Source organism: Arvicola amphibius, chromosome 1 (genome assembly GCF_903992535.2).
Source record: "Arvicola amphibius chromosome 1, mArvAmp1.2, whole genome shotgun sequence".
Taxonomy (NCBI): Eukaryota; Metazoa; Chordata; class Mammalia; order Rodentia; family Cricetidae; genus Arvicola; species Arvicola amphibius.
In genome coordinates this window covers 30267622-30285974 of record NC_052047.1, presented here as the reverse complement: position 1 = coordinate 30285974, position 18353 = coordinate 30267622, and the positions used below count along the sequence as shown (strand labels likewise).

Genomic DNA, 18353 nt, shown 5'->3' with positions numbered 1-18353 from the left:
AGTCTAAGAATACAACCGAATGCCTGTGTAATAGGGAGAAACAGTCACAAATGGTTTTTGAACACGTACATCCTTCATATACCTTCCTACTCTGAAGGTTGAAAGAGTTCTTTTGTTCACTTGGTCTGAGACCTTCATTTAACCTATCTGAGCCCTGGTTTTACTATTGTCAAAACGTCGGGTTTTCAGGATCCAGTGTGACTTAGACAAAGAACAGGAAGGGATGGACCACCTCGATTACACTTCTGACTTGTAAGCAGACACTTGAGGAGCCTCATCAAACTGCATTCATACGACAGTTGTGAATTCATATTCGGGTGAAGCTAGTCGCTCCTCTAGAGTCAGACGTTAACTGTGTGCCTAGCCAAAGAGAAGTGAGGATGAAGCCAGCAGAGGAGCTCTGGCTACAGACTCTCACAGTCATGCTGTCCACACCAAGAAAGCACAGGCGTGGACGGGCCAGACGGCGTTAGTAACAAGGATGCCTCCTTTCAGGTCACAACAGCGTCAAGAGGACCCGGTACCCCGTGTTCAGATCTGCCTGCGCACACTTACTGCAGCACAGTGGTTTGGGGGGGGGGACAGTTTACCATCATGGCTTTTGCAAGTGACTCGGGCTTGAGCCAACATTACTGAACTTTCTTAAAATGAAAGACGAAGTAAGTATGTGGAGGGTTTTGTGAGATTAAATAACAGTTCATTCGAAATTCCTGGTAATTGTCTTTGTAAGTAACTATCACTACATCTAAGGCGATGCAATGATCCTTGAAAATACACAATTCTGCATTAATATGAATCAAGCAAAGAATTAATTAATTTCCATATGATTCCCTAGAGAAGTACAGTCCATCACAAATACATTATTCAAATACACCATGGGAAACGCAAGTGTTTGCTATTTACTGTTCAGTGGTTACAGAGAGAGGAACACAGCCCAGACAGTGTCCAGAGGGCAGGGGTGTGAGAGGGTCTTACCTTTAAATGCGACAAACAGTTTTGTAGGAAAATATGCCAGTTATTTAAAAAAAACTGTTTCTGACTGACACAGAGAAGACAGGTAATTAGTGGGTACAAAGCCTGTGAGAGACAGGGAGAAGAGAATTAATATCTTCACAGAGAGCTGCAGGACTCATGAATGACGGCTTCATTTACACTCTCAAAGGAAAAAAATTAAAGACCTTTTACACAGCTTCCCCATTTTCAATACAAAATATCATGTCCTAGACAGACAAGGAATGAGAAATGTCCCATTCCATGAGACCACTTCCTGAAGCAAGTGTCTCCCGATTTAGGACAAGTTCTTCCCTTCCTCCTGGATTGTCCCATCCTTTCCCCATTACTGGGCTCTGGACAGACCAAAGGTCAAACTGGCATTTGAGTTTCAGCTAACTCTGGACGAACACGAGGCTATGGCAGCTTATGTTCCAAACAGGGAAGAGAGAAGCAGGAATCACGAACACCCTGCCGAGACGGGAGGCTTAGCGTGTGCCAAAGAACGCAAAGCGTTTAGGGCAACGTCTGGCACGAGCAAGCGCCATGCTTATTTCATACGAATGTGAACAGTCAACATTGACCGGTTCTCCACACTTTCCCCCAACTGCAGAAAGGTCGTGTGAAGTGGCCGGGTTTACTGGGGAAGAAATTGCCTTCAGTTTCCGACCGGAAGTGATGAAATTACACAGGGGTAGTTCTTAAAAAATGATGCTTTCAAATACAGGTTTATGGTATGAAATAAAAGAACTTATGGTTTAATATAATATAAATATAAAACTATATTCAGCATATAGTAATATAAAATTTAAAGCACCTGTCAAGACAGGTAAACACTGAGCAGGAAGTCTGGAGAACCCATTAAACACAAAGGCAGTAAAACGAGAGAAGGCCATCTGGTAGGCAGTATTCCAGGTTTCTTACAGGTTACTCAATAAACTTTTCCTCTCTCTTCTCCACCCTCCCTCTTTTTCCTACAGGGTTTCTCTAATTAGCCCTGGCTGTCCTGGAACTTGCCGTGTAGACCAGACTGGCTTCAAACTCACAGAGATCCTCCTGCCTCGGCCTCCCAAGTGCTGGGATTAAAGCCGTGTGCTGTAATATGCCTGGCAACTTTTTTTTTTCCTTTAAAAATAAAAAGTGGAAAATCTAAAATGGAACAGGAGAAAACACATGTGCCGTCTTCCCTGTCCTACACTCTGGGTGTCCTGCAATTTCACGTTTTACACGTCTCTTCAGTCTCTGCAGGAATCATAAACCAATTGCTACAAAACACATGGATGTTTAAACACTTCTGGGTACCAGTGAGTGCTTCTTCCTGGAACTCAGTTCGAACGTAGTCTGGTACAGCATCTCCACAAAATTTTTCAAACAGGGGACATTGACTTCATTTTTAACAGCCTGGGGAGGGAAGACAAACAGAGAGAACCGGTTACTACCAACCAGTAAACGACAACCGTGGCCTCCTGAGAACTCTCTGCGTTGTCTGAAGAGAGTTAATGATTCACTGAGATTTACAGAGGAGTCTTGAGCACCAAATGTTATGTTAATAAAGCAAACCTGGTCAGTGGCTTGCAGGAACAAGAGGAGAAGGAAAGCAAGCAGACAGGAGGTGTGGGGATGACAGCCACCTGTATCCCCGTGAGGACTCAGAGGGGCCTTTTGGATGAACTCTATCGGGAGTGAGATCTAAGTTGAACCCTTCCAGCCTTGGCTCCTAAGGCTTTGCCCCTGGGAGACGGGACAAGCCATAGCATCTTCCTGGCATGGGATGCTCCTTCCCCAGACAGAACACATCTTTCTTCCTTACACCCTTCGTGTTTGCTCAGTTGTCATCGACACTCTCAAGATGGTACTTACATAACCAGACTCTATTTAAGAGTTCAACTCCCCTACCCTTAGCCAATCTTCCCTTCTGGGCACCCACGCAAGTTCTTCACAGTGCTTGCCATAACATGACATCTTACATATGCTACATCCAAGTTTATTCTGTTTGCATGCCAGGAAGAAGCTCGAGAATCATACAGAATCTTTCCTAGCTTACTGGTGTCTCTATTTTCTAATGCACAGTAGAGTCCCTGATACACAGAAAACAGTAGACAAGGAAGGAACGAAGACGGGTGAAGAGGGGAAGGAGGTCGTCAGAGATGTAAAATGTTCCAGGAACAAGACATCACTTTTACATAGCACTGGGGTTATGGACTGAGGTCTGTCCCCACAAAATTCCCATGGAGAGGCGCTACCCCACATACTTGAGAGAGCAAATGGACTTGAGGAAAGTCACTGTAGGTAACAGATGACAGGCGGTGACTGACGTGGTTGTTTGGTGTTTTTTTTTAAAAATAAAGATAGCTTTGTCTGATAATAAAGTGAATCCAGTTCACGGGACTAAATATAACGCTTAGGCTGATGGTGTCGGCTGCAAACCTTTAATTCATGGATTTATTTGTACCCACTTCCAAAAACCAACCAAAAACAAACAAACAAAACCCCTTCCTTATTTAACACTGATTTAATAGCAAAGGCAGTTATAGGGGCTGTGCCAGACGCTGTCACTGATATTCCACCTTCTCAGCTTCTTGTTAAACGACAACCATCTTCCGACACGCGCCTCTCCTGAGCATGCTCCAGGAGCGGTGCAGGAGCATGTCGGGCAATCCATAAAAACACACGGGCCGCCAGACAACACGGAAAAGAGAAAGCCAAGGCAGCTTAAATTTTCCACTTGAAAATAAATATCTCACTAAAATTCTAAGTGGAGTGAAATCTGAATAAAAGGCAATTGGCTCCCATATCTCGCCAAGACAAAGGAGGCTAGATTTGCCCTAGAATCTACATACCTACTTCTATAGTAATCTATGCCCGTCAACATAACAAATGGACCTCCAGGGAGCAGGGAGCACACGAGGCAACTGAGGCTGGCATGGGCTCATGGCCTTGTAAGAGTTTTTAGGAAAGAGAGGGAAGTACTTTTTTTTTTTTATATGACAAAGACATATGTATGAAGATATGCATATATACTTACAGCAGCTACGGGGATAAGAATCTCCACAAATAAACCAGCGAGCGCATGTTTTATATCCTTATCTTTTACTTCTAAGAAATACTGAGCGCATTCCTTGAAGGGGAAAAAGGGGAAGTTTAGATTGGCAAGAGGTTAAAGGATCCGCAATATCACATTTTCATGAACACTTGCTTATTTTACCACAAAGCTGAGGGAAAGACAGCCTGAAGTTAAGACAGTCACTCCACACCAAGGAGAGTTATCTCACGTAGAATTAAAGAGGGAAAAAAAAAACCAACCAGTAACAATGGCATTAAAAGGAAGAAGACCAGGCAGTGTTGGCTAACTGCAGCTACCAGCCCCGAGGATGATGTCACCTGCATGAACTGAAACGATGCCTCGAAATCTTCCACAGGGTACATCTTCACTCGGAAAAACTTCATTCCCATTATCAAGCTGATGACACTCTGAACCACGTGCGGACTCTGCTCCTTTTGTCGTAGCTCTTTTAACTCGGTCACGAACTTCTTCCTGACCGCCTGAAACCTTTAATACACATGGAAACATCATCTGACCAGAACCAAAAACAGTAGCTTCCCATGTGACCTCTAGGGTGAAATCAAAGGCCATCCAGCCCGAAGGGCACCTCCTTTCTCGGCCTTCATCAGAATGACCAGAAAAACACACATAGTGGAATCTGTGTCGTGTTAACGCACTCTGGGCTTATTTTAAAGTCAGGAGCTGCGAAAGGAGAAATCACAGAGGATATTTTCTTGAGTCATTGATATAGCACCGCTGCTATTTATTTATTAACAATGAAATAACAGCAAATAACATCCTCAAAACACACCGTTGCATACATAAGATTGTCTACAAATGTTAAAGCCCCTTCCTAAGTTTCTTATGCCAGATACATGCCAGATACAATGGATCAGGAACTACAAATTAATTCAAAGAGACAACCAATCAATTGTAGGGTATTAATTAGACCTGAAAATCAGTATCTTATGTGCAGAGACACAGAGAAAGGGTGCTGATCTCCCTGTGTGAGGCCCGAGAAATGTGAGCACGATCCCGAATTTAAATCAACAACCCAATCGTTGTGACTAGCATTTCTTCACTTACAGTTTAAGAAGCTATTCTACAGTCAAGAACTCTGGCGCCTGCAGGGAATCGGAGGCTGGGACAGACGGCCTGCTGAGAGTATGAGGCCATTCTAGGCACTATATCAAGTTCCATTCCAGGCCAACCTAGGCTACTACGGGGAGACTTGTCTCAAGAAAACAGCAACAACAACAAAATCCTCAAATCCTCAGGGACCATCAAAGACTGAATTGAAATCGCTACAATCAAAGAAGATACAAACACCAAGCCTTTGTCAAGCTCCTTCCTGGCTCCTTAGTGGGCATGCGCCCTGCCCCTCAAGTGCTTTGAGTCTCTTGTGCTTTGCCTCCCTTTGCACGTCTCCATGCTCCACAGGCACGCACGCACGCACGTACCGCACCGCACACACGCATGCACACAAGAGGGAACGCTGCAGCGTTGCTCAATGGTGCTGTATTTCTTTCTCTCACAACTAAATGAGTGAGGTTAGTCCCACAAATCTCCCAGCCATTTAACCTCCCTTTTCCTACCACACAGAGTTAACGTGGCCACATAACTTAGCGCTCTCCAGCATCTAGCTTGCTATATTATATTGGATTGGATTGAAATATCTGATTGATGCTTCTAAGACTGAGACACATTTTATTTTTTTTTAAAAAATCCCATGAATTACAATATAAAGAAAAATATATTGCTGCTTTTAGCTAGGATTTTGTGTCCATTCACCTGAGTTAAGGAAGGTTGCTGGCTAAGTGGAAATGAGACATCAAGGTGCTATTTTGGGAGGCTTGATCAATTAAAACACTCGAACTATGCTCTAAGTCTTACGGCATGAGCTACACAAAGGGTCCCCAGAATAAAAAAAAGATTGATATGTACTAAATAATATACAATGCTGAATGTGAAAATGCAAACTGGGGAGCCGGGCAGTGGTGGCGCACGCCTTTAATCCCAGCACTCGGGAGGCAGAGGCAGGCGGATCTCTGTGAGTTCGAGACCAGCCTGGTCTACAAGAGCTAGCGCCAGGACAGGCTCTAAAGCTGCAGAGAAACCCTGTCTCGAAAAACCAAAAAAAAAAAAAAAAAAAAAAGAAAGAAAAAAAAAAAAGAAAATGCAAACTGGGGAGCACAGATGAGAATCAAGCTTGCTTAAGAACTTACAAAGATTGCCTCGTGTTGAGTTTAGGGCCAATGTCTCTTCCAAGTCCATCCAGGTAAGGCTCCTAAAGAGCCAAGCCAAGCTCTGTCCTGGAACAATCCAGTATCGTTTATCTTTCCTTACTTGGTATTGATCCCTGATACTGAAAACTATTTCATATTAGAACAAGATGATTAGAATTCACTTCAGTGCAGGCTAAGGAATACAAGCGCTCGACTGGAAACAATAAAATTAATTAGCTCTGCCCACAGCTCTAGATAAACACTCTTTGAAAACATTTCTCATAGAATTCTTAAAAAATGGGGTTGAAGCAATGTCCTGACTCTCCTGGAAAACTTCTGACTTGACTCAAGATGAACACACACATACACACACACACACACACAAATAAATAAATGCAAGCTGTGTAGTTGAGGAATGGGCCTTGCTTGGGGTCTCTATGGCGCACAGTCAGCAAGGTTGGAACAAATCTCTCTAGAGTCCAGCACGGACAATGGCTCTGAGGCTTACTTTGACTGGGCAAGAACGCCAATCACCTCTGCGTACAAGTCCGCAATGACATGGACGTTCCCAGTGTTGGTTCCTGAATATCTAAAACAAGAACAGAAAGAACACAGTGTCTTATTAAATGTATTCTCTCGAGACACTTAAAATTCCTTATCAGCAAGCCAGGTGTGGTGGCTCACACTTAGATTCCCAGGATCTGGGAAGCAGAGGCAGGAGGATGACAAGCAGTGTGAGGCTAACATGAGCCACATAGCGAGTTCCGGACCAGCCTGGGCTACAGAGTAAAAACCTGTCACAAAAGCAAACTAAAAAACAAAACAAAACCAGAAAGGAGAAGAAGAATCAATCAGTAATTCTTTCCCAGAGTTTAGAGACATCTTCACTGAGAACTTACTTATAGGACAAAAACCACAGGAATTTTCTTCTGTATACATTTTAATTTGCCACGAAATTTAACATTCTGATTCTTACAAATCAAACCCAAAGGGCTACTTTTTACAAACTTTTTCCTACATTCGGGAAAGACTAAAAATAATTGGGAGATAACTGTTTTGAACTCTTTATAGAATTCAAACTTGAGATCCAGGCATGGTAATGCATGCCTGTCGTTCCAGCATCGAGGAGGCAGAGACACAGTGAGTGAGAGTTCAAGGCCAGTGTAGACAACACAGTAACCAGGAGACAGCCCAAACCAGAGTGATGAGGAGGGATTTCAAACTTTACTTAAACAGTCTGAATCTGGAGTACGGAAGAAAAGCAGTAGTTAATACTTACCCTTCCTTGTGCTTAAAGTGCTTAAAAGCTAGGTTTAGAACCTCGTGAACTAAGGGGTCGGGCACAGGGTGAACAGGAATCTGGAAATTAAAGAGAAGTATCATGTCAGGAAGATGTAAACAGCACAGTCTCAGCCATTTCAATTCTATCAACGAGCTGTTCCTAAGGCAATGCACATATTTTAAGAAATGAAGACGGAACATGCACAAGCTACCCAATGGGAAACACTAAGTGTGAGAACAGTGAGCCGGAAAGGTAATACAAGTAAGAGAGGCTGTACACCTATACACTGGTGTGGTGCGTGGTGCGTGGCACTTTCCACGCAGCGCAAGATCGAGTGAAGGGATCACTGCACATTACCCACAAGAGGCTTTGTGAGGTGCAGGTAAGAGACGACAGGTGTGAAGCTCTCTCTCCCGAGCTATCTACAGCCAGGAGTGAGTTTCACTTTCTGGAGGACTTCACCCTGATGAAGGCCTTTGAACCAGGAGGACACCAGCCATTATTCCTGGAGACAGGAGGTCAGCACGAGATGGGGCAGCGTAAAAAGGTCTGATTAAGCCACTGTTAGCTACCAGGTGTCCTCTCCTGTATTCACCTCCCCGTAATGCGCTGCCTCTACAAGTCCAAAATACGTTTAAGTCACAAGTTAATACTCTGTCAAAACAGTATACAAACGTCTGGGTATAAACCCTTCTTTCCGTGCGTATTTCTAGCTTATAAAGGCCTCCGTATGCAGATACAGTAAATCCCTTGGCCTGTCACTTGGTCTCTTGTCAATTTACTGTGTAAGTCTCTAGTTATTGAAACTATAGCAGAACAAGACACTTTCTCTGTTTTGGAAAAAGATTTATATATTCTTATATTCTTTTTAGTTCCGTCTAGGGTCTGTGCATGCGAGTGTAGGTGTCCGTGGAAGTCAGCAGTGTTGGGTCCCCAGGATCTGGAGTCACAGGCAATTGTGAGCTGCCCAACACGAGTGCTGGGATCAAGCTTGGGTGTGCCCTCTTCAAGAGCACTAAGAGTCTTAATCATGGGCCACCTCTTCAGCCTACTTTCCCATTTTCCCACAGTAACGGTTACGCGCCTAAGAAGACAGCAAGAGTGACATCATACTGACTGATCTTAGTAACCGATTGTGAGTGAAAAGTAAGTCCTAGGTGATAATAAATAAAATCCACTAATACTGAAATTCATATAAAACATATTTAAAACTAAGAAACTATTACAAAAATTAGCAGACTAGTAAGGCAGGAGGCTAGCAAAGAATGAACTTGAAATCTATGTAATTAGGTTTAAACCATGGTCGCCAAACTCAGCAGTAGGCTCACATGTAAACATTTAAAACCAACAAACACAGCCAGCCACAAAAGACAGCAATGATAACTGTATCTCGAATCATGACTTATCCAGTTCCGGAAACCTGAGGTCCAATGTGATGAGAAACAAAACCACAGAGGCATCAGACTTCTCTAGAATCTTTGACAATACCTATATACCAGTAAGGTGAACTTGGGTGATGATGTCCACACGAATGCATTTCCTCTTTCTGCATATTCTAGGACTTCTCAGAACTACAAGGCAAGAGGCGGCTGTGGCAGAACTATAGACAGCTGGCTGGGAGGTGTCAGAGGGAGGGCTAGGAACACAGCTGAGGGTCCCGTGACACTCCCGGAGCCTCCTCCTATGAGGGAATGACAACAGTCTACAGACCCGAGTTTAAGTCTCTTAGGGTCCCTGCTGCCCCGGCAGAGGCCGTTATGCTGGCAGGATGGCACAAAGCGACACTATTTAAACCCGCGCTGCTTCTACTTGCTAGACAAACTTGAGTTTCTTCTCTGGGGCACATGCAGTGCACACCCGTATTTCCCAGTCCCGAGAGAATGCGCTTTGGGGCGTTACAAAGGGAGAGTCGCCCTGTCCGCTCACCCTCAGCCACCTTTCTCTGAAGTTACCATCTGGAAATGCAGATGGAGGGACGAGTAGAGGCTGGAGGCACTGGAAGCCAAGTCAAGGGGAAGGAAGGGTAACAGGGCCAAACCTCACGGAAGTAGATGGCATGACTCTGTTATGCCCCAGACCAATATTCCTGCACTGGGACAACAGCATATGGCAGAGCACCCAAGGGAACAAGGAGATCGTTGGAAGCGCTGCTCTGTCCTGTAAGTTTCGGTCAGTCAGGCCACTAACCCGTTATCTAACCGGGGCAAACATCTGCCATGATGTCAGACCTCAAACACACAAAGCAAGATGTGCCTGAACGAGCAGTTCAGCTCCCAGAATTCAACTCCCCACTCATAATGCTCACATGCAGGCCAGGCCCAGGTGTCTGTAGCCTCAACATCATGTGACTCCACCTTCTGAGTGGCTTGATTTGCGGGGAACGGGTACTTCATGTGGTGAACTATGTTCTGGTTTCCCCACACTGATTTCCTCACAGGGAACTCTGGTGTGAAATGCAAGGTGCCTTAAACCCATGACATCTTCCAAATACTGTGTCGGCCCTGGAGACTCCTGAGTTCTCCCCACCTCAGCCAGGACAGCACTTGGCCGCTCAGCGTTCACTATTACTCTATGCTAAGACCACCACGCTCAGCGTTTTAAACATGCCCATTGCAGAGGTGTCTCACAGTTTTGTGGACAATGTTCACACCACTTACAACAGGCTTACCGGGTAGGTATTTGCCCTCTATACATGAGGGAGATAAATTTCTAGGGTTGGCTTTAAACATTCTATGTTCCTAGGCTCTAAACTACACACACGCAAAATGTATCTAAACAAGGAAACTGATGAGGACAGAGTATCTATCTGGTCTGCTCAGACTTACAGCCAGAAAAGAACGCTGGATGCATGAAGAAGATAGAAAGGAAATTTACGGCAGGAGACGAGAACTCTAGGACTTGACTTCCAGAACTGAACACGGTCACAACCATCTCTAATTCCTTATTTCAAGAGTGAAAACGGCTTTAGCCGAATGGCCAAAAAATGGAGCAGGATCTATCAGCTCAGATAGAAAGAAGTCTACTTCTATAGGGTAATATTCTCAAAGTTTTCACATCTAACAGTTGTTGTGGCATTAGCTGCAGTCTTTGTTCTACTGGAACATTCCAGAAGGGTGAACGCGGTATGCACCACACAATACCTGTGGTTTATTCCAGTGGCCACCTCACTAAATCTTATCTTCTTATTGCATCACATCACAAAATCACAGGAGCGCTAGTGAGTCACGGGGGCTCACTCCTGAAGGTGACCATATCCCTCACTCCTGAAGGTGACCATATCCGTTTCCTCATGGTGACCTACAGCAAGAGAGCAAGCCCCTCCCGCCTACCTTCCCCAGCATGCCTTGGGCCTTCCCGACATATGCCGCACTGCTGTGCACCTGAAAGTGCTCAGTATCCCACCCACAGATGAAAACCCCTCCACGGAAGGGTTTCTCACCCTGCTCATGGCCTCAAAGTCTCAATGAACAATGAAAACTCGGTATAAACCCCAAAGCATTCCGAAGCCTCTAACTGCCGGCGTGCTGGTGAAACAAGATTCTATCGGCACCGTAAAGCCCTGGTTACAACACTAAAGCCTACCGCTGGCCTTAGCCACCTACCGTTCTTCTGAATGTGTGTGTGTGCATGGAGCTTGGATGTGAAAGTCAGGGTGTCTCTACGTTATTTTTAATTATTGTTATGGTGTGGTGTGTGTATATGATGTATGACTGTGGGTGAGCGCTCCTGTCTGTGTGCGAGTGGGGGAGGGGGGCGCTGAGGCTGAGAAAGCCTGCTCCATCGCTTCCCCAACCCACTTGTTCAGACAGGTCCCTCAGTGACTTGGATGCAACAATCCTATTAGATTGACAGGTCAGTGAGCTCCAAGGATTCTCCTGTATCGTACCCCCAGCGAGGGGGTTATAGGTGCTCGCCCCATACTCAGTTTTTAGATGAATGTCGGGGATCTGAACTCAGGTCCTCATGGGTACACAGCAGGCAATTTATCCACTGAGCCATCTACCCAGTCCTCCGTATTACTTTTTTTTTAAATATATTTTTTTGATCTTGAGTTAGTTTCCCCCCCCATGGTAAAATATTATTATTTGATTTCATTTTTAAATTAACTTGTTTTCATACCAACTTGTTATGATTGAAACATTAATTTGAAAAGACACTGGCCGTTTTCATCTAATGTCATAGCACTGATTTTTAGTAATAAATAGAAAGTTCTTATTATTAAAAGCAAATGAACGACCCAGTAGTCACCACCACATCACTACAACTGAGGACAGCAGAGGGCACTGCCTGGGAATCTCCCATCCACCAAGTACTACGGAATTCAGTTCTCACGATGGAACAGAAGTATATTGTGCGCATCCTTTTACACAGCGGACAAAGGGCTGGTGGAAAACAACTCAGCCTAAGCTCCCCAGCACACAAGACACACAGTATGTGCCTTGGCCACCTCCCAACAATGACAATGATCAGCTGGCACAAAGATTACAGAATCCTTCATGCATGGCACAGAGTTCAAAACATGGGTAGTAGTGACCATATAACTGTTATCCAGGGACAGACAATTTATGCTATAAGGTCGAAGACTAAGTCATGTGAGCAGTTACTACTCTTCAACACTGAGCCCGGTGTACCGATACTTTAGTACCCCAAGTACCCCTACCAGTAACAACATAACAGAAAAGCACTAGCAAATTCAAGATATAGCAAGTCAATTACTCTGAGATTTAGGAAGCTCTGTGTCATTGTGACACGAGGAAATGAGAAACTTCTATTGATTGTTATTTCGTTTTCTATAGGTTTAGAGAAACTAATTTAAGACAAAAACAATTCTGCCATTTTGTGGAGAATCCCTACAAAGAGTTTCAGAAGTCGTGAGCCTAAGTCCTCAGCAACTGGCTTATCTCTGACTGGGTATGTCTGAACTCTGGTGTGAGGTGATGGTCAAGGATGAGGGAAGGGCATCAGAAACCGAGTCATTATCAGAGGCGACACATTGTTGTCTCACGCTCGAGTCCCGCGAGCTATGAGTCAGCAAGGCCTTGTGCAGTGATCTTGAAAAATGAGCCAACCAGCAAGACTTCTAAAAGGCCTGTGTTCCTTGCTGCCAAGGATGTCTGAGTTAGAAGAGCGGTGTGGACTATAGAGGCTGAGGCAGAGGCTCGGGACTCTGAGAAAAAGGAGGGACAGGGCAGGATGAGGGCGGGAGAAGGTACCCACCCCTTCAACGCACACCACAGGTTGCTTTGTGGGTTGGAGCTCTAAAGCCAGTGCAAGTACAGGTGATTTTTTTGGTTGGAAAAACAAAACAACCGCAACAAAACAGAAACCAACCCACAAGTCACACGCAAAGGAGAAAAGCTATTGTGGGGTAGATCCCAGAGACCAGGGTCCGGTGAGGAGCCTAGAAGGAAGTCCAGTACACTGCACGAAGAGAAGAGCGTATGGCCACTGCCCTCCCACTCACCTAAGCTCGGGGTTGAGCCAAAGGTGCACTACGGAGAGTAGGAATGGGGCACACACATTACAGGCCCACAGACCTCAGCACAGAAGTGATGCTAGCCCTCAGCCCAGGGGGACAGTCAAGTTCACCAGGGCGCTTTCTCTCTGCGGCTGTCCTGCCCCAGTTACTTTGGCTTTAGCATCATGGCATCCGGGCCACACTCAGAGATCAGAGAAACCAAACCTGGCCTGTTAGTGCAGCCACACAGAGGAAATCTGATTCCCAGATCTACTAAAACAACAACATCAAAACCAACCAAACAAACAAAAACACCTTACAAAATATATACTTCGACTGAACGTGTAAGGTGACTTTGACTGCTGATGAATCCGTTCATCTTTTTTACGTCTTTGTTATGCTTTTTATTTTCAGATTTCCAGCTCTCAAATAACTGCCTGTTCATAAACAATGTAAAAGAAACACGAAGCATAAATAATCCCATAATCCAAGTATATATTACGTTAACTAAATCAAAGTAGAGTGTGGGTTACTTTTAGATTTGGCATTTGCTCTTCTTTTACTTCCCATCCAAAGTAACAAAAATGAAAGTCCTATCCAAACGCATCATACGCAAAATGTGTTCTTTTTCCTTCTCCAACCATAGTCCACAGCTAGAAATACATGGATGACCCTTTAATAACATATGTCTTAAAGACGTTTAAACTTAAAAAAATATCATCAAATGAATACAGGTATATTTGTATGCACACCTTTATTAATTTTTAACAAATGACATGCCTAGCATTATTTATTTATTTTTTTTGCTTCCACCTCATGGAAATTCAGTGGGAGAAAAAAAGAGATTAAGTAGTGGAATGAGGGGCAGACAGTACTTAGAGCTAAAAGGTCCATTTAGCTTATCCTTGCTAATATGATCCTGCATCTTGGGTGGCAGATAGAGGTAAAAAGAATAGGGACGGAGAGGCACAGAGCAAGCGAGCCTCGGGCAATGGAAAGACACGTAATTAAGTTAAATGATCTGGTGACTGCGTGGGCTGGAGTCGGTGATAACGCCCTAAATGAAGACTGGGAAACACAAAGGCACAGCGGACAGCGGGAGATTCCGACGTTTGAGATACGAAGGCACTCACCTGCTTTAGAACTTCAACCAAAACTAAACAAAAGATGAAGTCTACAGCTAGGTCCCGCCGCTCTAGTAGATAATCTCTCTCACGATGCTGCTCATCCCTGAAACAACAAGCCAACATGAGAACCGCATGGGGCCTCCAGGTTCTAAAGTGGCTCCTGTGTAGTGGTTGGTTCGTGCTGTGTACTGCATTCCTCCTTAGCTCAAGTGTGTATGAGTGAATGTGTCTGTGGCCTGTGGGGAATGGGGGTTTATTTCCAGCACCAAATGCGATGGGGAATTTGCTTCAAAAACTACACAGATGACATGACATATATAAACATTGGCTGTTTATATATGTACCTCACTGTTCTATCTACTAGAATTTGTCCTAATGGAAGAATTGGCAAGAAGTAAAATACTTTAAGTTTCATCAGAAAACCTAGTAGGGCTTCATATTTCATTGATAGCTTTTTGTTGTTATTGGAGGGCCACTTGTTTGTTTCCTGACCACCCAGCAGCTCAGACTCCAGAAATAATCACACAGAAACTACATTATTTTTAAATCACTGCTTGGCCCATTAGCTCTAGCTTCTTATTGGCTAACTCTTAGATCTTAATTGAACCCATCTCCATTAATCTGTGTATCGCCACATGGCTGTGGCTTACTGGCTAAAGTTCTGGCGTCTTTCTTTGGTGGGACTACATGGCTTCTCTCTAACTCCTCCTACTTTCTCCCAGCATTCAGTCTAGTTTTCCCCACCTACCTCTATGCCCTGTGCAGGCCCAAGACAGTTTCTTTATTAACCAATGGTATTCACAGCATGCAGAGGGGAATCACACATCATTTTGTTGTTATTGTTGTTATGAATTAAGCAAAAGCGCTAACTTTTCTAGATGAAAACATAATGTGGAGTAACTTTCTCACACACCTAAGGTGAATCTTTACATGGGACACACACCAAAGTATAGTACTAAGCTGCCAACAGTCGCCTGAATGCAGATGTTCTATGTAACCCAAGATCCTTTGGGAAGTTTGGAGACAGGAGACAAGCTCTTTGGGTACCAATTCTTTCGTTCTTACTTTATCACAGTGCTTCCCTTTACAAACAAACAAGCTGGGCTTTCTCAAAGTTGGCACCACGCCTTAACTGTCTTTATGAGCTCCACAATGAATTCTGGGGTGACTCTCTTGAGATCTCTTTCTGCTGACTATCCTGGTGTGGATACCCAAGCCTCCATTGAATACAATAGATAATTAAAGTTTAAGCATGGCTCACCTTTATTCTTACTGCCCCACACATGGGCGTAACTCAACCTATACTGTTTCTAACTAAAGTAATCCATGCTCGGCAGCAACATGACACAATCTCCTCTTGATAACACTATCGGCTGCAAGTGTCCCAAGTCCAAGTAAAATGAAGTTCAACAAACCACTTACCCCTTAGATTTCGTGCTAGACCTAGGCCTGTACTCGTAGGATTCATCTTCAGTTCCGTTCTGGCGTCGGTACCAGTCAAACAAGGTTCGGAGTAAGGAAGGGAGACAGTGCTCGGCTACAGAGCTCATGGAGCTTATCAACTGAAATGCAAGACAGAGCCAGGTATATAACAACATAAAGCAGCAGTGGGCAGCAGCTGCCCAGCTCCCCAAACCACCACCTGGACACGCATGGAGACCGGAACTTATATAAAATGAGTCACAGGGCTAAAAGATGAGCCAAGGGTTTGGCCATGCAATGAAATAAAACTCAGCTTAAGTTTTAGCCACAATTAAACTTTATCCCAAACCATCTAGTTTAGCTCAGTAGCTTGCCATCTTTGGGTGGCCACATGCCGCTTATGTGCGTAAGATCAAACGTGTCTGCTACGCCACTGGTTATGCTTGTGGCGATCCCCAGAGAGCAGCTAAGTGCACGGGTGAACCACTGCTTCCTTTCTACCTACACCTTCTTCAAAGCATTTCTGCTCCTGCCCCACCAGCCTGTCAATGCTTATATGAACAAGACTCCAAAACATTACAGTTTCTGGCTGATAAGATTTGGAGATAAAGAAGATTACATTGCATGAAGATGGTAGAAAAGGCTCCATCTCAGCATGTACTATGGTGATACCAAAGAACTATAATTATTCTGATATCCACAAAATAACACAGCAGAGCCACAGCAAGAACAAATTCTCGTGACTAGAACATGTGAATAGATGGCATAACGATGTGTAGAGTGTGGAGCCTGCTAAAATGTGGTGTGTCCCTGATGCTCTCTGAACGCCCTGGTTTGTATCTGCAATGTCACTTGATGGCTCGGGTATCAAAGGGTTAGTACCCGGCTCAGGCTGGTATGGGAAACGGGAGGAAATGGATGGGGGCTGGTATGGGAAATGGAAGGGAATGTTGGGATTGTAGCCCCTTCCTGCTTCTCTCTTTACCTCTGAACCATCACAAGCTACCACAGGATATACTGTGACTTCACAGGCAGAAAGCAACAGGATAGAGTGGCCATGAACTGCAACCTCTGGTACCATGAGTGGAAACAAGCCTTTCTTCCATCCATGTCAACTTCCTCAGGCCCTTTGTCACGGCACAGAAAGCTGAGTAACGCCAAATTGAAGGGAAATGCCATTGGCTTCTTCCTTGACTCAACCCAACTTTCCTAGACTAGGTAAAATGAGTAGCCCCCGAGTCACATGTCATTGAGGATTCCAAGGCATTTCATATCTGATTTAACCCACTGCCTCAAAAACTAACATTGTAAAATCAGCATACAGTCAAACATGCTCCATGAACAACTGTCAATTTATTTAAGCGAGCCACAGAAGAGTAGTCCAGAGCTCCCTCAGTCCTGTGGCCATGGAAAGTCTTTTAATGAAGAGAAAGTGATATCTCTAAAATTCAAATCAATTCCCTCGTGTTTCGCGCTCTTTATACACTTCAAAATAAAGTTTATCCAGGAAAGGAGAAAAGAATGGCATAGTTTACTTAATTCCACAGCCTCTTTCGTTACTGAGGCCCTGTAAGCCTCTCCATGATTTCAAACTTCCTTTGGATTCCATTTATATATAGTATAATCTATATAATCTATAGTATATAGTATATAGTAAACTATAAATTACTATAATTGGATGTGTTTTGTAATATTGGAAATTCTTGTCATAACAAGATCTTAATCCTATTGTTCATGTGCTTTAAAAAAAATACATTTTGCTAAACTGAGCAGTGTGGCTCAAAGAAGTTATTATCTAAGAAAGAAGAACGAAACATCATCTGTTCTGCCAAACACACTAAAACAGCTCAGATCACACACAACATTGTTCCCGTTAGCAAACCATTTAGCACTCATTTAATGACCATTTACATTAAAAACAAAACCCAGAAAACTTTCCTGAAAATGGCACTGAGTTAGAGTCCAAACGCTGGTCATGCGCTCACTGAGGAAGCCAGATGCTAATGTTCTCACTAGGAGTTCCTTCCTGTGTGGAGTTTCTCTGTAGACCAGTGTCTACTCACTCAGGGCATATGGAAAAGTGTCTTAGAGAATGGGTTGGAAACGCCAGTGCTCTATTGTAGAGCCCTCTCTTGGTGATGAAGGTTTAGAAAAACCGTGGTCGGATCCAGCAGCACAGGATTTTGGCGAGTCCCAGCCAGCAGTCCTGAAAGTCTGCTTTATCTGATCAGTTGATCAAATCTGAGCGTTCACTTCCTTTTCCTAGACACATTATTTTGGAAGGCAGCCATAGTCACCATTATAACACCAATGAATGAGTAGAGACGGGGTTTTGAATAAAGAGTCCATGAATATTGGCGACACCAGATGTTATCATAAATAATCAACATGTAGTAAAATGAATATGGTACAAAGACGTGTAAGTCAATATTTAATCTCAGCAAAGGGACAGAATTAATAAAAGAACAGAATTTAGATACTGAAATTCTAAATACAGGTTTCCAAGAACCACGGCAGGTGAAAATATGTTAAAGATTAAAAGGTAATGTTAAATTATTAATGTTAACATGTAAGGTAGCATAATGTAAAAATTCCAGATCCCTGGGCTAGGATTGGTGGCACATCATCTTTTAATCCCAGCATTTGAAAAGCAGAGACCATTGGATCTCACAGAGTTCAAGGCCAGCCCGATCTACACAATGAGACCCTGTCTCCAAGAAAGAAACAAACTGGTCCATAAGATGAGCTGGAAGGGTTTAGTTAGCTTCCTGGGAAGACTTTCAAAGGCATATTAAAGACATCAGCA

The 18353-nt window shown here is 43.9% G+C and overlaps 1 protein-coding gene across 8 annotated transcripts in view; it reads right to left on the bottom strand.

Moving 5' to 3' along the window:
* Positions 1–18353, bottom strand: part of Fryl (FRY like transcription coactivator) — a 232418-nt gene that overhangs the window by 91248 nt on the left and 122817 nt on the right. For all 8 annotated transcript variants that reach the window (XM_038321732.1, XM_038321751.1, XM_038321741.2 and 5 more), the window contains 8 exons: positions 15548–15687; positions 14132–14228; positions 7538–7617; positions 6767–6847; positions 4372–4540; positions 4016–4108; positions 2293–2391; positions 976–1077 (listed from right to left, as the gene is read on the bottom strand). In XM_038321732.1, coding sequence (XP_038177660.1) covers positions 976–1077; positions 2293–2391; positions 4016–4108; positions 4372–4540; positions 6767–6847; positions 7538–7617; positions 14132–14228; positions 15548–15687 — 861 coding nt within the window. The remainder of the gene's footprint in view (positions 1–975; positions 1078–2292; positions 2392–4015; positions 4109–4371; positions 4541–6766; positions 6848–7537; positions 7618–14131; positions 14229–15547; positions 15688–18353) is intronic.